The sequence below is a fragment of the Corvus hawaiiensis genome, chromosome 2, assembly GCF_020740725.1.
Source record: "Corvus hawaiiensis isolate bCorHaw1 chromosome 2, bCorHaw1.pri.cur, whole genome shotgun sequence".
Taxonomy (NCBI): Eukaryota; Metazoa; Chordata; class Aves; order Passeriformes; family Corvidae; genus Corvus; species Corvus hawaiiensis.
The window spans coordinates 97,128,694-97,152,095 of NC_063214.1; the positions used below are offsets into that span (position 1 = coordinate 97,128,694).

At 36.3% G+C, this 23,402-nt stretch overlaps 1 protein-coding gene across 9 annotated transcripts in view; it reads right to left on the reverse strand.

The window, feature by feature from the left end:
* ATP11A (ATPase phospholipid transporting 11A) overlaps positions 1 to 23,402 on the reverse strand; it is a 121,550-nt gene that overhangs the window by 33,627 nt on the left and 64,521 nt on the right. For all 9 annotated transcript variants that reach the window (XR_007208132.1, XM_048327930.1, XM_048327920.1 and 6 more), the window contains exons 3-13: positions 17,080 to 17,169; positions 15,874 to 15,954; positions 14,228 to 14,335; positions 10,809 to 10,937; positions 10,188 to 10,291; positions 7,498 to 7,548; positions 6,014 to 6,078; positions 5,544 to 5,625; positions 4,119 to 4,269; positions 2,724 to 2,921; positions 126 to 299 (exon numbers count right to left, since the gene is read on the reverse strand). Coding sequence is in view for 8 of the 9 variants with exons in the window: in XM_048327930.1 (XP_048183887.1) it covers positions 126 to 299; positions 2,724 to 2,921; positions 4,119 to 4,269; positions 5,544 to 5,625; positions 6,014 to 6,078; positions 7,498 to 7,548; positions 10,188 to 10,291; positions 10,809 to 10,937; positions 14,228 to 14,335; positions 15,874 to 15,954; positions 17,080 to 17,169 (1,233 nt within the window). In the remaining variant the exon portion in view is untranslated. The remainder of the gene's footprint in view (positions 1 to 125; positions 300 to 2,723; positions 2,922 to 4,118; positions 4,270 to 5,543; positions 5,626 to 6,013; positions 6,079 to 7,497; positions 7,549 to 10,187; positions 10,292 to 10,808; positions 10,938 to 14,227; positions 14,336 to 15,873; positions 15,955 to 17,079; positions 17,170 to 23,402) is intronic.

Genomic DNA, 23,402 nt, shown 5'->3' on the forward strand with positions numbered 1-23,402 from the left:
ATGGAGTTATCTACTTTGATTAGTAAAATTCAAGAATGTTGAATTCCTAATATTACGTTCATTAGTACAGTTCAATTTTCATTTTTCACTGTAAAAAACCACGAACATAGAAAGAGTTATCATACCTTTCCACTGCCTCCTGGAGATGAATCAATCATATCAATGCCTGTACAGTCATGGAGGATTTGTCCATTGCATATAACATGTGGTACATAAACATGCCCTTCGATGCAACATTCTACAAATTCCATGTTGTTCTCAGTTAATGTTCCTGTTTTATCTGTGAAGACATACTCAATCTGCAAATGAGCACAAATTAAAAACAGCAGGAATGTGAACAGAGATTTTCCACCACCTCTGAACAAAACTGAGTTTCTTACAGGGTTACACCTTCCTTTCAAGATCCTTAAGCTCTTTCAGAAAAGGAAGACAACCATTTCTTTGGGCAGTTATCTTTGTAGAAATATAGGCCCTGAAAGATTTTATCCTACGAGAGTATCAAGCAATGCTATCTTTTGCCTCAAAACACATATAAATAATGTGTTTAAACTATTTCCACTCTTCTCTCTAGGTCCTTTTTAGTTTTTAATGTCTTTCTTCCTGCAAGAAATATATTTTTAGAAACAAAATGCATACAAGTTTCATTTCCCAGGGATTATTATTTAATGCACTGCCTAGATTTGGATCAGTTACTGTCAGAACAGTCTTTAGGGCAGTATCTGAATTCCCCACTACAATTAGGTTAGTTTTAATGAGGATTGTGGATACATACAGTTATACACATGGGCACTGTAATTGCGCTGGAAACACTCATTTTGTCTCAATATTAAATTTTTCATTAACTTTATCTTTTACAATGAGCCCCAGTGCTTAAGTCTAACAACATTAAAAATAAAACCAAAATCTGAACAATAAACTAGAAGAACTAGATTGGCTCAATATTGGATCCTGGATGTAGGTATTGTATACATACTGCATGTAATATTTGATAAAATAAGAGAATGAAGTACGGTACGGAACTAAACTTTGAAAATAATGCTATTATTTAGAATTCATTAGATTGTTTAACCAACTTCACCATTTATGCAGTGCACTGAACAAACTAAAAACCAAACAAATTTTTGCTCTCAGTCTTCAAAAACATTCAAAACCAAGTCACTAATTATGCAAACTTTCCACTGAGATTAACCTTTGTAAAATTCACTAATCTGAAAAGGCAAATGCCAAATTTTTCTGTGTTTTTTTATCTGTGGACAAAACACCCGTAATTCAATCTTTTACAGAATGGATAGGATTTATACGGATTTTTTTCATCTCAACCCCTACACTCAGTTTCATAATACAAGCTACAAAACGCTATCAACCAAAGATCTTTTAGTCATTCAGTGTGTTGCTTTGTCATAGTGTTTCCTCATTTTCAGACAGACCCTCCTGTTTCACTGGGCACCACTGAGAAAATCCTGGCTCTAGCCTCTTAGTACCCTCCCATTCAGGTATTTGTACAGATTGGTAAGATTTTCCCCAAACCTTCTTTCCTCCAGGCTGGACAGTCCCAGCTCTCTCCACCTGTCTTTGCATGAGCCATGCAAAGTCCTGTCCCTTGCCTTTGTGGCCCTTCACTAGGCTCCCTCCAGTATGCCCATGTCTCTGTAGCAGGGAGCCCAGAATTGGCCACAGCACTCCAGGTGAGGCCTGGAGAGGGGTAGGATCACCTCCCTTGACCTGTTGGCAACACTTTGGCTAATGCAGCCCATGATACCATTAGCCCTCTTTGCCATAAGGACACACTGCTGGCTCTTGTTGAACTTGACTTCCATCAGGACTCCCAAGTCCTTTTCTGCAAAGCTGCTTTCCAGCTGGATGGCCCCCAGTCATCCAAATAATTAATGATCAGGATGGGAGCCAGTACTGTCCCCCAGGGGACACTGCTAGATAGTGGCCTCCCACTTTGCACTGCTGACCACCACCCTCTGAGCGTGGCTGTTCACCCCTTTTTCAATCCACCTCACTGTCTGCTCATCCAGGCCATAATTCATCAGATCCTCTTTGAGGATCTTATGGGAGACAATGTCAACTGTCTGCCATAATAATGAAATACCTGGTACCACCCTTAATACAAATAGGTATGTATCCTTAAAAGCTTTATTACCAGTTTGACTAGAAAAATAAATATAGCATCTTATTTATTTATTTGAAAAACCTATGAAAACATTTTTAACTGAGATCTTAAGTTTTTTTCTCAAACAAAATTCATCTGTATCTGTCTCAATGTGATGATTTTCTTAATACAGAACAGAATTTCTTTTCAGAAATGAGAATGACAATTGATCATTTTAACTGATGAAACTTGTGTCTGGAGACACAATGTCAGTCTAGTCAGACAAAAAGGGGTTTTTTTTCCATCTAACTTTTAATCTAAGGAAGCTAGATGCCTATATAATTTCCCTCTATAATCAATGGAGAGAAAGTGTTTATTCCTTAATACTATAGTAATACTAATTGAATTCCACTGACTGGATAAGAAATCAGAATTTTTGACTCTGAAAATAAAAATATCCCAAATTTTATTTTTAAAATTAATCAGCACTAAAGAAAATGCACATGTAGCTGCAAAAAAACCCCCCAAAATAAAACAAAGCCAAAAAACCTTGAAGTGACAATTTTAAAATAAAAACCTACAGTAGAAACAGTTGAAAAAAAAATTATCATTCAATGAAATTTACCTGTCCCAACTCTTCATTGAGGTCAGAAGTATTCACCAGTGGTCCTTCACCTGTATCCTCATCAAACATTTCTTCATCCCATGTAATGAAATAAGAACCGAGAAATTTCTGCATTTCCACAGTGACATACATGGATACAGGAATAATGTAGTTGAAAAGAACCATGAATGCAAGGAAGTCTGTAAAAGCTTGAAGAAACTGCCAAAGAAACAAGATGAAAATATTGGTTTTTCATGTGCCATTAAAGACTGCAAGATTACTACATGTATTTACAAATTGTTTTTTTTTTTAATAACTTTCAAACAGTAAGCAATGCCTTTCACAGCTCACAGTTCTGCACAGGATGTAGACCTTCATGATTTATAACATCACAACTGGCAGGAAATAGAGCTTTTTCTTTTAAATTTTCATTTTTCTTTACAGATATACAGGTGTAGAATACTGTTACATAGCATTATTGTGAAGTTCTAGAGCAATTAACGTGCATGGTGAAGACGTTTTGGGGAACAAGGGAAACAGGTACATTCGAAAATAACCAGAAAAATAGCATAGATGCACAGCAACTCCTTCAAGGATTACCAAATTACATAACTTGCAGGCAGTATCTCATAAATAAATAAAGGCTTTCCTTTCCCTCTCTCTCAACACAAGCAGAACGTATACACATAATCTGGCTTAATTTTCCAGTGGTGGAGACTTGGTGGAGCTACAGTCAACCTGCTGAGCAGGTTGAGACAGTGCTACTGGTGGTAGTGAGAACTCTGGAATGCCTGGCTAGCATGTGCTCCTCACGCATTCACAGTAAGGAAGCAAATTTTCCCCTAGTCTGATTGGGAGGATTTAATGAAATAATATTGGGCTTTCTGTAGGTGAGGGTTCAGTTCACTACTTTGGATCATCAGGGTATCCATTCTGGACAATATCATTGTTCCTGTAAGAACATCTGGCACTAGTGACTGATGCTGTCTGATGCCTCGAATGCTCAAGACAGAGCAATATGAAACGAAGCTTTTGAGGGGCATTTTTATGGAGAGTCTTATAGCAGATTCTTCTGAACATGTCTCTTACAGGACTGCCAATAGCTGTGGGATTCCTTCCAGCCCTGTATTTCTCTGCAAGAGGTCAATTCTTTAGTAATTTATATAAATAACTGGCAATTCCAAAATATTTTCATGAAGCTTTTTATACTAAACCAAACACTTTCTCATCAGTTAAATTCACACATACAACTTAAGAGCAAAAATTTAACATGCAACCTTTTTACAAGTACACTATCACCACTGTTAGCAAAAAAAGCATGACTGTAAGTAAGCAGGCTGTATATACTTTTCAGTAGAATGTCTATAAATTAAGGGTTTGGGCAAACTTTCTTGTTATTAAAATTTATTTCCATACCAAATTTCTTTTCCTTTCAGGCTCTGTTTTCTGATTATACCATGGCTCATCACGAAATGGTTCACTCTGCCAGGCATACTTTAGAGCAGTATTTATTAGTGCTTTACTGACGAGAATACAGAGGTATACAACAAGAAATACATTCATTGATCTAAAAAAAAAATAAAAAGGCAACTTAAGATTCCCATTAGCATATAAGACACAGGTTTATTAGAAAATGTTATATATCAGCCTAACATTTGCTGCAAGTCTAACAACGCTAAGATGTTAAATAACTCTTCCAAAATGCTTTTCCAATGAGGAAAAACATTATTGAGGACCATTTTCTATTTAAAACGTTAACTGCTATAATTGTTTCCAAAATGTGTGTGACACATTACCAAAACTAGTGTATTAGTGAAAGCAATAGCTTAGATAGAATAATAACGGAATAACTGGGCTTGTATCTGCAGATCTTTTCATGCCATTTCTCTGAATCAATACAAGATCACTCACATAAGTATTTTTATAGAAATATAAAACCAAAAAAGAACATTTTGCTATGTAGCTGTAATGTCCTAACTCTAGGCAGATCTAAAAAAAGAGCAAGAACATTTTGCATTTAAGATTGTATTTTCATTAATGATGGGCATGAACTAAAAGCCATGGGTTATACATCAATAACAGTAGAAGCAGACACATCATCACTGCTCAGTCACTGTGTAAGAGAAGGGCTGTCAGCTGGTCAGTCCATCTTGCCTCAATCAATGACATCTTGTTTTTCACAAAGTTGGACACCTTACTCAGAGCTGATGATTTCAGATAGCAGAGCAGGAATAGAAAATAGTCTCTATTTTGAAAATAGCAAGCAACCAATGTCAGCCCACTCCTTAAGGATAGCACTGTCTTACTTTCCCACCATATATGTCGGTATGGAACTTCTTAATTTTAGCTAAACCATGGAAAACATGCCACAGCCAAGCACTGTTACTGTAGCCACTGTTACTTCATCCAAAGTGAAGTGCATTAAAAAAGTTACTTTTACTGAATTCCAAGACTTAATTGCAATGAAAAGCATTGAATGCTAGGATAATAAAAAACATAACCTTGGAAAAATGTCAGTAGATGTACTCTAATCAGCGAAAGAAAAGTCTTATGGAACAACCAAACATCATACATTAAAAAGCTAAGCATTAATTCAAAATGGCTTTATTTTTTAAACATCTAACAACAATAATTCAGTTTTGAGAACCTCATTTATATGGTGTTACATACATGTCTTGTATTGTAAGTAAAAAACTATTTAAAAATAAGCAGATTTTAAGTGTCTCTACCTTTTTTTCATTTAAATCAATGAAACATACACTTCTAGAGAAAAAAAGTATCTGATTTGCACCATTCAAGCATGCAGCTTTCAAACCCCAAAATAAATACTAGAAATTTTACTTCTCTACAGCAGATCGCTTCTGTGATTTTGACTGGTAATTTAATGCCATCTTAGTTTCCATGCCAGTGTAGATAGCAACACCTGAAATTAGACAACTTGTTTTACTAAAGATTGCACAGTGCAGTAACTGCAAAAGAGCACAATTCACTACATCATTATACTCTGTCATTTCTTTAATTCTTTAGTCTGAAGAAAAAACCCACAGATTTGGATGATAGCCCAAAATTAGAAATGGCTCTATTATCTTGGTACTAAGAGAGAAATTTTAAGCAGCATTTACATCCCATTCCAGTCACAGTTTCCAATTGCTGAAGTGTTTCTATGTAACAACATTAAATATTATCAAAAAGTTGTAAAACAAGTGACTCAATAGAAATCATAAGCCCAGTAGTAACTGTAGGCTTGTAACCTTGTTTGGTGTTTGCTTATTATTTCAGGGTCCATTAAAATAGTCAATAGAAATATTTACCAAAGATTTTTTCTGTGTTTTTTAAAGTGGCTCCTCTAAGAAGCAGATTTTCAGATCCTAATGGCCTGCAAAATGTAAGTATTACAAAATGTTAACATTTAGAGGAAAACATCAGACCTTAGTGGAAGTCACATAAAACAGGAAATTACTTTTATTTTAACAAACTTACAAGGAATATTTAAAATTTTAAAGGGAAAATTAAAAATAGATAAATAGATGTCTAAAATTAAACTCAAAATTTCATAATTCAAGTCTTAAACCAATGCACCTCAATGCCACAAATGTAGGTACCCAAACAAAGACTCAACACCTTAATTGCACAGTACTTGTTTTTAAAAGCACTAATTCTAGTATTTTTTAGGCTTATATGAACTACAGTATCCTCTATGTTAGAACTACTTAAGGACAATACACTCTTCCATTTTAAGTATAAATGGCATACAAGATATTTTTGATACTTGCTGTAAACATTTCAAAAAATGCCAACAAATATAGGTAAAATAATTTATTGAAGAGTATGGAATTAATGTAAGGACCTCAGTGAAGTTTAAATAATATTTTGGAACATGGTATGTACATTAATCATCATATGAGTTCAAAACCAAGGACTACTTTACAAGACAGACAGCATGCAGAATTGTCAGATTCTATCTATACAGCAATAAAACAGAACAAAACAAAACAAAAAGTATATTCAGTGTTTTCAAACGTCATTCAAAGTGCACCTGTGGTATGAAACTCCCAAAAAATCAAGAAACTCCAAACAAACAGGGCCACAATTCTGATGTAAAACCTGAATCTTTTTCCAAGAAACTAGTGGAACATGAATGACCCAGATCAATCGACAGTTTCCATAGCAGATTGTGACAGAAAATAACAGTGTACAGACACGCTGAGGAGGTTAGGAAGGCACTTAGCCAGCACTAAGTAACTCTCCACATGCTGGGATCTAGGCTATCACCCCAGCAAGCAGCTTTCCCTCCTACTGCTTTCCCTCTTTGTGACAAGGATCAGAACAATTTCGAGTACAGCAAGTTGGATGTTGCCTTCCTTGAACACACAGCACTACGGACATTTTAGACAGAAGTACAAACACATTTAGTAAAATTAAAGACGATCATTTGACATGTTCAAGCCCTTCAGAATCTAAGAAGAAAAATGAAATACACAAGTGATACTATTCATATTGTTTAGTGCACTACCAAGATCTCACACTAATGGGGCAGTATTGTACAAGTGCTGTCAAAATCCTATCAACATCAATGGAAGTTGAATAAAGACATTAATATACTAAAGAAGAGAAATATGATTAGAAGATGAAATATTTATTATTTATGAAATAACAGTCTGGAGTCTTCTACGAGAAAAATATTCTTGCACTAAGATAAAGCAGCACAATGTTGGTGAACCAAAGGTAATTCTCATTATTGATGCTTATTCAACTGTGAACTGTTTAAATGTGTAGAAACTCCAGATTTCCCCACCTTGCAATAGGCTCATTCCTATCATGGTAAACATTTATTCGACCAACAAATCTGAAAGGGAAATACACAAGTAGTTTAACAGTACTGCTAATAGATTATTTGAGAAATATTTTCTAGGAAGTACTTATCACAGAGAACATTTCCCAACTGAACAGGCTCCAATTATCCAGAACATGAACATGAACATAAGAGATACATATAGATACATACTTAAAACATGTAAATACAAAAATACAAAGAATGGTAACTTGATATAAATTTTGCATATAAAGAGATGTAAGAAATTATAAATTTAGGGATAAATCTTCTAAGTGGATCCATGAGCAAGAAATAAGTCTTATTCCGTAAACTGCCTAAGATAAGTCAGCGTAATTACTATCTTTTACAACATCTAAAGCCCACAACTGAATTAAAACCAAAGCAAACCGAAGCATAGAGCTAGTAAGTAATTCTCCTTCTGAATATCTGTAAGTACATTTTATCTGTATGTGGTGGCTTGACCCTGGATAGCAGCTAAGCACCCATCAGCCTCTCGCTCGTTCCCTCCCCAGCAGGATAGGAAAGAGCACTGGAAGAACAAAAGCAAGATCTTAACAATTCAATACATGAAGGGAAAAAACCAAGTGACACAAAGGCAACCACTCACCACCTCCCATGAGCCTGAGGATGTCCAGCCAGTCTCCAAGCAACAGCTGCTTTGGACGACTGCCCTCTGGTTTTATTGCTGAGCATGACACTATAAGGCACAGAACATCCCCCTAGTCAACTGAGGTCAGCCATTCTGGCTGTGTCCATCCTCAGCCTCTTGCCCACCTCCAGCCTATTTGCTGGAGGGGCAAAATGAGGAACAAGAAGTTTGACACTGTGTAAAAATTTGGCAACAATATCTAAAACCATGGTGTGCAATTAACACTGTTTTAGTCTCAGAGGAACAACACTACACCACACTGGCTGCTATGAAGAGAACTGACTTCATTTCAGCCAGGCTGAGTACCCTGTATTTGCAATACTTCTGTCCAAGTGGATATGCTAATGCAAAGGGGATTAAGGTGGACATTAGTGTTTTCAATGGTAGAGGAAACTGTGGGGAGCTGGTGGGCCTGTTACCCCAAAAGGGAACCTCTGAGGCTCAGAGGAGTGGAAACCTGTCTGCTTAGAGAATATACAACATGGTAGGGCCACATCTGAAGACAATAATGTACAGTTGGTTATGATGCAGCATGATACAAAATAACCACGTGCCTTTGGAAAAAAGATTCACCACTGTGTTTTGTTGAGAGGCAAAGTTTCAAGTAAAAAATCAGCAGAGATGCAAGCTGACTACCAATAAGCATTTTCACTATTTGTGAGTCAACAGCTGTCCCAAAGAATTTCACCATCTGTAATGAGTTTCAACTTCCAGCCATTCACTTTGAGAGCCAAGTATTTAAAGAAAGGATCAAACGAGTGATGGACTCAATATTCTAAAGAACCTGTTCTCACGCAGATTTCTAAACCAACTTCTTAATCACTAAGATTGGGGAAAAGAGATGCCTTCAAACCTCAGAAATAAGCAATGTTTTTTCTGCATCTTCCAACAGTATTTGCTGTCAAAAGAGTGCATTTTAGCTTGACATCACATTGTTTCCTGTGTCTTATTTCAGCTATTTTTTACTGTGGCAGAAAAAACAATTGTTCTCAATGGCATAGGACTTCTTGTATTACTATTAAGACAGAAACCTCAAAAGAAGCTTCTCAAGATTTATCATTAGGTTTAGTGGAATTGTGTACAGTTCTTTTGTAAAATATTGAGTACTGTAAGACTTTATACAACTTTAGACATTTTTCTTCATGTTCTGCATTAAAGTGTTTTGCTAATCGTGATGGCTTCATGCTGTCATTAGTTAGTATTTCAAAGCCTGTGGTGTGAGGTTTGTCGTTAACAACAGCAGATGTAAATCTGTATTTAAAAGAGTCTTGTCAATTTAAATTTTTTCTGGCTAACGTCCTGTCAGATCTGATTAGATTGACAGTGGCTTTACTTTGTAATATGACTGATGAATTTCTCTACCAGGAGCATAAGTGCTTGCCATTTACTTATTGTTCATTTGCGCTAGAATGTTACTATTACCTTCAATCTGCAATTTCTTTGCAAGAATCCTTTTAAGCCACTTCAGTATTTTGTGAGTCTTTCTTCAGTTAAAACTAGATAATATAATCTGCAAATCCATTTAACTGGGTACACATAAATGGCAACACTTCGCAATACTTTGCTGAAAGCAAAGGAGTGAGTGCCAAAGGCAACTTCTCCATATTGTGGAACACCCTCTTCCTCTGGAGAACCTCACAAACTGTATGTGACATACAGAGAGAGAGTATGGGTGCCAATATCAAGAAGTATACTAAGTATTAGTAAAGCTTAATTTCTTTCTTATTTTTATATTAAAAATAAGGAAACTGAAGTTCTAAAATTTTTGTCACATTCCTCAGTGGACTGCTTTGTGCCATCCCCCTTTGGAGATCACTACCCCAGAGCACATCTAGGGAACTACCTGCAGAAAAGGAGTATAGATGGAAGACCTACTTGACTTCAAGCTCACTGTGGGGCTCGCTCTAACCAGAGAGATGCAGCCAGTATCTTTTCATTAGGATATTTTTATGATTTATTGCTAGGGTACCTTAAATTGAACAGGTAAGGATCATTTTCTTACTTATAAAGGTCAGGCTGAGGTTGTTCACATTCAATGGTAGCATGTAGTGCATCGATTTCTTGCTCATTGCGAAATGCCTTTGTGTCTTGAACAGCATAGTAAGTCTGGAATAAATAAAAACATTTAAATAAAATAAAAAAGGACAGATACACAAGACATTAATCTGTACATATACTTCAGTTCAGCCTGAAATTTACTAACTTTTATGTAAGAGCTCATAATTCAAATAAGATGCACCTCAAAATGCTCCTAGCTGGGCATCTTCTTACATGGTCTTTTCCAATCACTTTTTTAAATGATTCTACAGTTTCGTGCAAGTACCTTTCAGTGTATTCGTAAAGCAGGTCACCATGAAAGCATTTAAGTACAAAAGATTAGTGTATTATCACTGCAATCTGCATGCCTATACTGGACACAGACAAAATCACAAATAAATGTCTTAAAATTTTTCATAAAATAGTATTACTTTTAGAGAAATGAAGTCAGATGGTAGAAACATAAATCACACAAATTAGTGTACCTGCTCACACATCTAAGCATGAAGCCATATTGTGATCTGTATCAACAATTAAAAGCAAACTTTGCCTTAAAAAAAAAAAAATGTATAGAACATTTAATTACTTTGTGACTGGATTCACCATCCAAACTAGTTGTTGTAACAAAACATGTTCCATCTCCTCTACTACTTGATAGGAATATTAAATCACATGGGAATTTTTCATCTTCTTTTACCATTACAATATCTCCAACCTAAGGAAAAAACACAAGAAAATAAAATGCATTTATGTAGCAGCCCAAATTTCAGATTTCAAAACTAAAATCTAGATTAACACAAATATTTTGAAAATTCAACAATTTCTATTTACACCAGGATTTTACCACAAGAGTAAAGAACTACAGAAATATCTCTGGAAAACTGAATTATACCTTGCAGAATGATAGAGATCTACTGTTTACGGCTTTCCTCTCAGGATAACCATCTGGCAAGTACTGTCTTATTAAGTTTTGCAACATTATTTGAGAGATGGAAGATATTATCCTTAAGACTAAATAAAACTGTTTCAAAACCACCAGGAGATGTGAGCTGCTCTCACTGGCTCATGAGGATAAGCATCTAGATCCAAATATTACAAGTAGGTGAAAAAGCCAACAATTCCAAGTCTGCTGATGAAAACAGGATACATTTTTAGCATAATTTAGCAGAATTGTGACTAGAAGTCCATCCTATTTTTATCCATTTACCCTATTTTAAAGGTAAGCAAACTAATTTTTATTCATGAAAACATAGGCAATATTTTACAGCACATTAGAATGCCACAATAGAACAGCCAGCCAATTACAAATTCAAAATATTCTTGCAAATCATTCAAGAAAAATGGCTTTTTCTACATTTCTGGAGGTTAAACAAGCAGCAAAGCCATACTCTATATTCTAAGAATATCAGGGTTTTAATAAAAATCCCATCAAAAATATGCAATTTTTGCAATTGTTCATGTAGGTCAACATCTGTTGAATATACTTTTATGTCATAATTTATTATAATAAGAATCAGCTTAATCATTGTTCTTGTTATATGCTTATAAAACAAAATTCCACTATCCTTAGCAGTTGGCAGGAGTCAGTTAATTCCAGTTAAGCAAAACAGTCTGATAAAAATCAGCAATAGTAACATCTAAAAATAAATTTTTAGAATTAAGATAATAAATGAGATTTGTCTAATTGTAGATATGAAAGAGGCTTTTTTTCCTTAACCAATAGCAATGAAAAATTGCAGATTGTACACATGGCACAGGAGAATGCAAACTCTAAGCATACCTGCAACAATCAGGTAAGAAATTCTCATTTTCCTCATCCTAAAACAAATAAAAGTACTAGCGCATAGCACCTTATTAAAATTTAAAAGATGTTCCAACATCTGCCACTATGGCAGCTAAGGATGCAAAGGGGACAGGGACAGGTTCTTTCTGACGGTGCCCAGTAAAAGGGCCTGAGGCAGTGGGCACAACCCGCAACATGGGAGGGTTCACCTTGTTTTCATCCTGTGGGTGACTGAGCACTGCAACAGTTGCCCAAGGTGGGTAGTGGAGTCTCCCTCCTTGGAGAAACTTAAAACCTTTCTAGATAGAGTCCTGAGCAAACAGCTCTTGGTGGCCCTGCTGGAGCTGGGGGTTGGATCAGGAAACCTCCAGAGATGCCTGCCAACCTCAACCATTCTCTGATTGTGTGAAAAAGAACTCCAACTTTCAGCAATTCTTCCTTCTTTAGTTGAATGCCCCCAGGCTTTAGCTGCAGACCTCTATACAACCTAGCCTGTTTTCTCATGTAATATAGAGCTGAGAATTTCACCCATTTACAAATACACATAGATATCCCTTTCCATGAAAGTATTTTCAAGGTCTGTCTCTCCTATAATTTAGTCACCCAATGTACACACTCTGAAAAGCAACAAATAGGGGAGAAATTAAGAAAATATGGGCAACAGATTAACCACTAAAATTCAAAATCCAGTTGCATGGTACTTGACTATTTTTGTTTGGAATATTTAACTGGTTAGGTACACACCTGGAATTCTCAAGCATGTGATGCCCTAAATTTTTTTATTACCAGGAAGCCCTAGGCAGAAACTATCACACTCAAATGGAAGGTCACAGCAGAAAGGCTGTGAACACTGTTGATGCACTTATGCCCAAAACCCGCAGAGCATAAAAAGACATATTGGAAATAAGAAAATTTAAAAAAAAAATCTATCAAATTTTCTGAGTTCTAAAGAAAATAATGTTAAAAAGTTAATCTGCTCATAAAAGAAAAAAAAACAAGCAGCAAAGATTAATTTCTGAAAATATATCAAGAAGGAAATGATGCAGCTTTCACAAGGTCAATGAAGAGATTGTGATTTGATGGGTTTTGAGAAAATATTTAGAATGCATTGCATCTGTACATATGCATGCATCTGTATACATAGCACTGACTGTCACAATCAGGCTTAAATAAATTAATAATGTGCAAAATAGTAGTTATACCCCATCTCTGAAAGTGTTCAAGGCCAGGTTGAATAAGGCTCTGAACAACCTGGTCTATTGCAAGGTGTCCCTGCCCACGGCATAGGGATTAGAACTAGATGATCTTTAAGGTCCTTTCCAACCCAAAGCATCCTATGACTCTGTGATAATGACAGTAGACAGAAAATAGAGAAAGGATAACTCGTGACAGAAATTCCAAGTTAAAGAATTCAAAACGAAAGTAGCATTTATGGAAGGAGTTAGTTAATTCTAGTTAAGCAAAACAGCCTGATAAAAATCAGCAATAGTAACATCTAAAAATAAAATTTCAGAATTATGATAATGATGCCATGAAGATTTTTTGCCTTTTCTTTTATACCCCTGTTACACCTTTTTTACAACTTCTGTATTCTTAGTGCTTTTTGCCTACATTCTTGGACTTGTTTGTCAAGCTGAGAGACTAAACATTTTAGAAGCTTCATAGGTAGAGGATAGTGTGCCCCAGATCCCAAAGTCCTCTCCAGAACACATTCTGTAAACCAAGATAGAACCATCCAAGGGAAGGCTCCTTGGGGAGGAGGGCTCATTCAAGCCTCTCATTGGGGAATTTCTGATAGATATGCTAATTAGTAAAACCTATAATGTGACACCAGATCTTATGGGTGGAATTTGCAGGGTGCATTCCGGTGCATTTGACCTGGATGTGTGCACCTAAGGATCCTTAAAATAAATACCAAGGTAAAATCCCTTTTCCCCTTCTAAGCATGTTTGACTCTTGATTTTAAGACCAGGAAAAGGCATCATAATAAATGAGATTTATCTAATCTCATTAGACAGTTTAACTCACTAGGAGTTTAATTTTATAAAAATATTTTATTCAGAGGCATAAAACTAAAAATTAGTATACTGTGGGTCTAATCTCCATTACATGCAACAAATGCTACATCATCACACTACATTTCTGTATAACTTGTTTTATGTGCGAAGTGTACAAGAAGGGTGAAGTAAAGTCTGACTCACAAAATCTGTCAAGTTACTTACTCTTAATTTTCGGCTTTGCTTTCTAACCAGTTTACCGTGCTGAATGAAATGAACAGGGCACTGATTTATTGCATTGTCAGCTTTATGTCGCAGCCAATCTTCATAACCCTAGAAAACAGTGAAATGGAATGATGCAGTGATGCACATTTGGCTATAAAGACACAGAATAGCTCTAGCTTGCAAGAAAAATTTTAAGAATTATCATTGATCACCGTAAAGGAAAAAAATATTCTCACTAGAACAAATGAAATTGTGATACATGTCAGTACTAAAGTCGTGCTGGATATCTATGAAAAAGAGCATTCATGGTTACAATTAGTCAAACAAAACCATGTATTTTAATGAAGACATTTGGATGAATAGGGGTTTAGAAAGCATAGAAGAGTTTCTGGTATTTAAGTGATCATCTCTTGCTTATGCTCTGTTGACTCCAGTAAGTGCACAGTACTTATAAAAGCAGTTGACTAGAAGGAAGAAGTGTAGAAAATATATTTTGGAAGAATGGGACTTTATCCTGCAAGATGATAAAGAGATGACATGACAAAAGGTTGTCATATTTGATGACTGTCGTACAGTTAAGCCAAACCTTTTAACCCTATATACAATATATAGTTGTGAAGAATTTTGTTTCAAGAGACTTTGCAGAGTACCCTATTTTTCGTGCTCAATTACCCCATGAATTTGTGTTTTATACAAGCAGACAAACTAAAGGATAGGGAATTGCAACTTTCCATTGAAAAGGTCCTGCCATATGACAAAGATTGGGACTGACAAAGTCATCAGTGGTTAAGAGATGGAAAATACCACTTGTAGTGGTATTTTTACATAGCATTTTTACATCTAACTCTTTTGAGCACATTTGAAAATTCAGTGCAGAACAAAAGTATCACTACTTTGGATGGTCTCAAAAATAATCTGGGAACTCAGACAGACTTTATGACTTTGCTGTAATACACTTCCAGGGGTTGGTACAGCTCCTCGAGCTGGTCCCAAAATCTACCCAAGTCATTGAGAGAAAAAATCAAGGAAATACACAGAACTGCAGTACCAGGCACAGCACATCATAACCCAGGCTTTGGTTGGTCAATGCTAACAGTAAGACGTTAAAGTGTAACATTTAAAATCTTAAGACTGGGAAAGCCACACTAAAATACTAGCTCTTGCACGTATCACAACTTCTACTCAACAAGAAGTGAATTTAACAATAGAATATACTCAGTGATGAATAGTTACCACTGTAAAGAAAGAGAAACACAACTCTCCATGGCTTCTTTGAAGACTCATGAAGGAAAAGTCTGCATTTAGCATAAAGACTGTGAAGGTAGTAAGTTATCTATTAAGCTATCTATTAAGGGACAATCGAAATTATCCTGGTTTGGGTCTATCTGGGGTGGAGTTGGCTTTCTGCACAGCAGTCCTGTGCTGCTGTGCTTTGTACTTGGGACTAAACCAGTCTTGCTTACACCCCAGCATTTTGGCTATGACTGAAGAGTGTCAGCATCAAGGCATTCTGTTCAACCTTCTCCCACACCAGACCAGCAGGGTGGAGGCGGGCAAGAGGCTGGGAGAGGGCATTGCTTGGACAGCAGACCCAAACTGACTCAAATGCTCTCTTTAGTTTTACTTCTGCTCACTAAATTACTCACCTGTTTGATAGCTGTGACAGTGATGACAAACAAAAGTGGAAGTCCACTTGTAACTGGACTAGTAGGTGTATCAATAATTAACTGCAACAAAAAGAAAAAATATTTTCTGGTTATATTTTTGTGAATGTAAGCAGTCAATCTTTCAAGTAAGATCTTTCAAGTAATTTCACCAATATGTTACAAGGCATCACAGAATTTTAATTGAAAAGAACAGTACTTCAGTACAACTTTCAGAATGTGTGCTATACTGACAAAAATTTGAAAATTGGATGCTGTAAGAAGATACAACACTGTAGTTAGATCACATTAACATTCAGATGTTAATGCCTTGTAAAAATATTTGCTTGCAAGACTTTAAGGAAGTATTAGACTGGAAAGCTGCAGCTTTGGAAGCAAAATTATGGAGCACCATTAGAAATTAGCATGGCACTGGCTTTACATGCTATACAATGGAGCTGTTCTTATGCATGCAAAGAGTAAATTCTGAAATACTGAGCTGGGGCTTCTGCAAATATAAACAGAGAGGCAGAGTTCATAGAGGGAGTGCAAATGACAAAATCTAAGTTGTCCTGGGAATCTGCTTTTTTTTCTACAGAATCTGGTCTGCAAAGTAATACTGCTTCTCACTTAGTAAGATTTTTACTATTTAACACAATAAGTGATTGTGAAAGGTTCAGAATTAAGACACCTAAAAAGCAGCACACTAGTTATTCATGGAACTCATTTAAAAAACAAGTATTTATGTACCTCTCTAAGCAAGCATTGTATCAGTACCTATTATTTCAGTTTCTCACAGGCTTTGATGACAGTACAGTTGGAAAATTGCTGCCAAGACATTATTTTGTTATAAATATCATATTTTTGCAAAACTAACAAAACCTTATCATCAACAGAATTTAAAGTAACAGTTTTACTGATGTGGATGCTTATTACAAAATAAAAATGACAGGCATTATTTTCAATTTTATCAAGACATGTTTTGCCATCCAACTAGAGATGCTGTCAAATTCTCTTCAGATTAAGTTCACATTTACAACCTGGAAATTAAATGAAACACCTTTTTGTCACATCACCCGTGTAAAAGGCTTTCTATGCTCAACCATTTACATCCATGGTCATCAAAACCAGTTAAGTTTTAAAATCTTTTTCAACTTCTCCCTGTTTTAGAAAGAGCGCAGAACTTACTGGAAAATGGGAGTAGCTTACCTGAACAAGGAAAATGATGAGAAAATAGAAGTTAGCTATTCTTCTGAATTGCTCAAACAAATTTTTTGGTATAAAGTTCCAAAACGTGTACTGAAAACAAATGCACAGATTATGAGCGTTTGTGAAGGAAATATTATTCACACTCAATTTTATAACTAACATTTCAAGATTAAACTAAACAAGAAGCAGGCGTGTTTTGGTTACTTAGTTTAATAATTTACTGAATTTGAACCTTAATTGACAAGCATGTATTCTCAGAATAGCATCATTGTTCTGACCTGTGATAATCTTTCTACTAGGGACTGCAATAATTTTTAACTAGCAACAATGCTTGTCCAGAGTTAGTGTCCAGAGTTAGTTAGTTATGGAATAGTTTATTTAAAGCATTTTAAAATTTATTTAAATTTAAAATTTATTAAAAGCATTTTAGTAATTTCAAAGACCACTTTTAATTCACTTTCATGTTGTATTCATGACTTGAGATAGGTGGCACTCAGAGCTAAATACACAGTAATAGCAAGACAACCAAATAAAAGTTGTTGGCCCCTCTTCTGTTCCTTGGCTGGGACACAAAAATACTCCTCAAGATAAACTACAGTGGTGAGTAAGAGTAAGTGGCTGCATATTTCTGTACTAATTATCACAAATTATCACAAGTGTTATAAAATGACATGAGAAACAGTACATAAAGCTGCAAACAGAAAACGCAAAAACTTCAAATTTAAAAAGTCATGTAAAAGTGATAATGGACCTTAACATCATCTAGTCCCCCTCCTCTGCTCTGCAGCAGGTTCAACTACACTCTCTTTACACAGCTCATTCTGTAGCTCCAGAAAAACATTGCAAGGATTGCTTATTGGAACACATGTAAAAAATGTCAGCTAAAATGGTGTGAAAAGGTTTGAAAAATGGCTTCAGAAAACTAACACTGCTTCATCTTATTATCCAAATTATCCTTTGACATGTAATAAAATGACAACTCCAATAAAACTTTCATTTCAAACGAGATGGGCTAAGAAGCTTATCCTAATTTATTTGCTCTGTTACAAATGTGCCTTGTCTCCTCTTGGCAGATTGTACTTACACTTGCTGATAACCAAATAATTCCATGAGCTAGACATCTTCTGAATTTGGCCCTGAAGGCAAAGACAGATAGAGCTCCAGAAGGAGAGCACTTCTATTACATCTGAAGACAAAAAATATCCCTGAGAAATATGCCTTAAATGTACGTGAAACCCTATTATATAGAGCAGTCTTTTTACCTCTTGGGAGTTAAAGCCTGAACATGTGTAAGACATAGGAATGAAATATTCTTCTTCTATCGTGTGCCAAAAATCAGTATATAACCTAAATATGCCCTAAGTTACCACTTATCCTACATAATAGCTAGTTCAGTATTAAATCACCTGTGAGCAAGCCAAAACTCAGGCAGGCAGACATGCAACAGCTAGAAAATCAAGTGTTCTAGTCTTGCAATTAGAACACTTTTCATCAGACAGGAATGTAGCATGCACTACCCATTATCCTACAGCTACTTGGAATTTTAAAAGAGAACAAGTTAGACTTGATTATTTTTCCTTGCACAATGCTGATCATTCAAAACTGCTATTATGATAGATGAACATATAGATTCTATTTGATAACAATTATTGCGTATTTTCATCATTAACTTTATCAGGTAAGTTATCTTTGTTTTCTAATTTTATCCATTTATTTTCTAAGAATCTCTGCCTGCTGCAAAGAAAAATCAATAGAGGTTTCAGTGAAAAACATTTGTTTACATTTTTCTGTTTAGCTCTTTTGATAGAAATAGTATTTTTGATAGAAATTTGATAGAAATAGTATTTTTTCCATGGTAAAGGGGTTTTGACCGTAAAAGTTCAGTGATTTACACAAGCCCCCAAATCACGTGATCTCTTATGTAATAACTTCCACTTTAAATCTCCTAGAGGGTTATTTGACTAAATGTCTGGTAATAGCATATTATTGTTGGACTAGATATTTAAAATATCTGATTAAAGAAGCAGGTAAATAAATTAAAACAACAATCCATAAAAAGGTTGTTCACCTTTACCCTTAGTACCCAATCCTCCTCGCATTCCATCCTTAGTTCACTGCCTTCCCTGCCAAGCTGTGGTCTTTCCACAGCTCCACCTTTGATCAGCAACTCTCTTAGCTGAATAAAAGCAAATAATATGGGAACAGATCACTTTTATGGCTGAGAAGTGTTTCCTAAAATGGATGCTTTTTTAACACAGACTACTTCTTAAAATTTATTTTCAATCTGATAGACTTTTAGCACTTCGAGACTCTGACTTTCATGCATACAAAGTATGTCTTTATTCTGCCCATTCATCTTAAACAGAGAAGTAACGATTTTTGCAGCTTAGGCAAGAAAGAACACTAAGATGTCTAGACAGACCTGCCCCTACCCAAGCCATCAGTAGCTCAGAGCAGTATCTACAAATGTGCAAGTAATGTTTAATCAACATAATCACTCCCTAGAGAAGCAATGGAGGGCCTGCCATTCAGAACAATATTTATCTCATGACTGCTGCATTCAAGGCAATTTCTCTAATGTAACTAGGCAGGAACAAACAAAAATTTTTAAAGCAAAGTCATTAAAAATGACGATATTAAATCCATCAGATTACTGTGCTCGGAGTTAATAACATCATCTCTCTTCTTCAGATAATTTCTAGTCATGCTCTTTGTAAACTCTTGAAAAGCAGTTTACCTATATTTAACTACCTTTTTTCCACTATAATTCACTTGAAGGGCATAAGTTTATCCAAACAGTTACACAATATTTAGATATAAGCTGGGGACAGCTTAACTGATCTTTACCAAATGCTACAAAAGAATTAGAGGCCAGAGCTTGGGTGCTTTTTACATATGGGAGGTAACACATCAGACACGGAGCAGTAGTAGTTATGGATTCATCCAAGAGAATAACACATGGTGCCAACAGATGCATCTGAAACACTGTGCAAGAATCTGTAAGATCAGTCTGGTGTCAAAACAGCATCATTCAAGTAGATTTTCTTCCCATTTATAATTGCAGTAGCACCTGCAGCACTGGTCTATTTCTGCACTTGTGAGCCCATCCATAGTATTCCCGCTTGTGCCCCTGGCTCCATCTCACCAATTCTTGCATCCTCTTTACTGACAACATCTTGCTTTCAGATCCAACACATCTTCATTGCAGCCAGATACACAAACTCAAAAATGTAAAATACACTGTTCTTGACACTGTATTTTGACCTTTTCATTTGCTATCTGCATGCCAGAATTTTGGCTCATGTTTTAAGCTTCTCTTTCTACCCTAAGAGGCAGATTTTTTCTTAAGAAAAAGGAGAGTTTCTTAGTAATCACTTTACATCAAAACCTGAAGCTGTAAGAAAAGGCACTTCATACTGAGTTTTGTCAACATTTCAGTTTCTTACAGATTGTTTTAAATAGTTACCACCTCTCTTTTAACCCACTCTGATTTCACTCTTTTCACTCAACCTTTTTTACTGTTTCTTGTAAATGCTTAAAACTATTACAAAACAAAATCTACTATATTGGTTTATCCCTGGTTTGTAGACATCTTCCTATGATGATTTTCATCCCTTCTGCAAAACAAAATTCATCCTGAGAATAATAAAATCAGGGTAGTATAGAAAAAAAGCTGATCTTGCAGCCATTTGTGTCCATGGTGACTTCAGTATTTTTTAACATACACATTTTTGTACTATCTATCAATTACCAAGAAACAATGCATTCTTAAAGCTGCAGTTTAAGAACTAGATTGCAGGCATGTGTGCATATCATAGAATGGTCTGGGTGGAAAAAGACGTTCAAGATCTTCTCAAGCATCCTGTGCCAACCCCCCTGCTGTGCGCAGGGACACCTTCCACTTGACCAGGTTGCTCCAAGCCCCATCCAAACTGACCTTGAACACTTCCAGAAATGCAGCATCTACAGCTTCTCTGGACAACTGGTTCCAGTGCCTCACCATCCTCAAGGTAAATCTAAACCAACCCTCTTTCAGCTTGAAGTCCTTTTCCCTTCTCCTATCACTTAATGCCCTTGTAAAAAGTCTCTCTCCAGCTTTTTTTGTAGTCTCCTTTCAGGTACTGGACACAACACTTTATATATAATACCACCTTACACGGTATTATGTTATTTGAGCAACATAAATATTACATATACTATATACATATAGGTAGCCCTCTTCAATAGAATAGCTGAAAAAGCTCTGATCAAAAGTTTCACGGTTTCTTTAAAGGTAGTTTTATTTATAAAAATAATACTTTTTTGAAACACAATTTGTCTAACTATATAGAGTAGAAAACGGGTAGAGAAAACTATAGCAGAGGGTATGAAAAAAACAGGAAATCAATAATTATCTGAAATCATAGGAACTGAGTAGAGAGTATGCCTTGTCTAACCCAAGTGACTCACTTACAAGCATATAGGAAGTTTACAGCAGAACTCATCTATGTTCTTCAGTGTATTAAACTAGTATCAGGGCTGACTCAAAGCAAAAAAATGCAGACTTCTGTGCTTATATGCTACTCAATAGAATTGGAATATTTTAAAAGTATTTTGCCATATTTATGACAATTCGAAACGAATGTAGAAAGACACAATAGATAACAAAAGATAACAATATTTTAACAAAAGTATTAACATATGCACCATCTGCACAGTGTTTATCACTCCACTGAGGGAGGGACTCCTGTTTCTCCACCTCACAAGGTCATTCACAACACAGGGATCAGTGGAAGCTCTGCTACATGTAGGGCTTTTACAAGTGAAAAACCAGCACCAGTACATTCAGAGAAAGTGCAAAAATGAAACTGATTTGGGGACGTTAGATCAAATGGCATATTTGATGAACAAACATACATATGTTAGCATAGGATTTTGTAAAAACAGTTGCTGATAAAACAGGATTTCTGTTACAAACAAGTCTATCCTTAGTAGTCCCTGTTCAGCAACTCTCAGTCTTATCAAATAGAGGCTATCAACTCCAGGAGTTCCTCTGACAAAGATATCCCCCAGCATCTGTAATTATCCAATTATAATTCTTAAAAAGAAAAAAAAAACCTTGCAGCAAAGATGATTGACTGAAGACAGAAGTCACAGAGAATACTAGGAAAACAGAAGAAAGAGTGTGTGAGAGCAAGCAAGCTTCATGTTCTCACTTGTAGAGAGAGAAGAATTGCATCTGTCTTCCCTGGTGTTTAGGTTTGGACCTGCTTGTTTTCCTTCCTTCTGCTTCTCTCTTGCTACATGCAGACTCCATACTGATACAAAAAACTTAAAAGGCTCTGTTAGGGGGAGTACCAGCAGAAGATAAAATATTGCTAATAACCCTGGACTGAGCCATGGGAAGGGTAAATGGCTTCTCCTGGGAATACAAGGGAGGTTGCAAAGAACCTCTGACCTGGAAATCCCACACTGAGCAGGCTCATCAAGAGCCAAGAAGAGCTTTTTCTTGCTCTCTCTAGGCACTGGCAGTTATCCCCAGAAGGAAACTGTAGCATTGTGCCTGGAAGAACTGCACACTCACGCACTCCCATCCGAGCTGGCCCCTTCAAGAGTCCAATGATTCAGATGCATTTTAGCTTTACTGCCAACCACGTCCATTTACTCTTCTCATCTCTAACAGCTCCTGCCCTGCTCACTCTTTGGCAGGGCTGGGTACACCTGACTCTGCAGCCCTTGCAGCATCGGATCTGACCTCCTGCTTCCCCCTCCACACTTCCCTCAGTGTGGCTGGCAGTCAGGGGATTACCCAGGCAGAAATAGAGAGCTCTGTGACACAGCTGCTTTTAGAGCAGATCAGTACATTCACACTAAAAGACACAACACTACACTCCCTGCATTAGTCCCTGTCCCATGCGCATTTCTGTCTACCCACCCTCTCTGCCCCCCAGAGTATGCTACACAATTACGTATCGGCTTCACAAACACATGACCCTGCCTCTTCCCACTGTGAGCTTTGGATGCTTTTCTGACTTTCAAATGTCACGGCTTAGGGCTGTGTTTGAACTCCTCATCTTTAAACTGCTACGTCACAGCCCTAGAGAGGCCAGACAAAGCCTTCCAGTTATGAAGCACCACCTTGGAAAAGTGTGGGACAGCCTAGGTCTGCTGAGTTCCAAGTGGCTCATCTTGATAGAGGTGGTTTAGTATTTCTTTAAGCTTCAGTATTAACATTTCTTCTAAACGTGGCAACAAAATGAGAAATCAGAGCACACCCAGTCTTTGTGTGTTTATAATGGCACTATGAGCGAGTGCTGCAGGGAAGAGGTACAGCACAAGGGCAT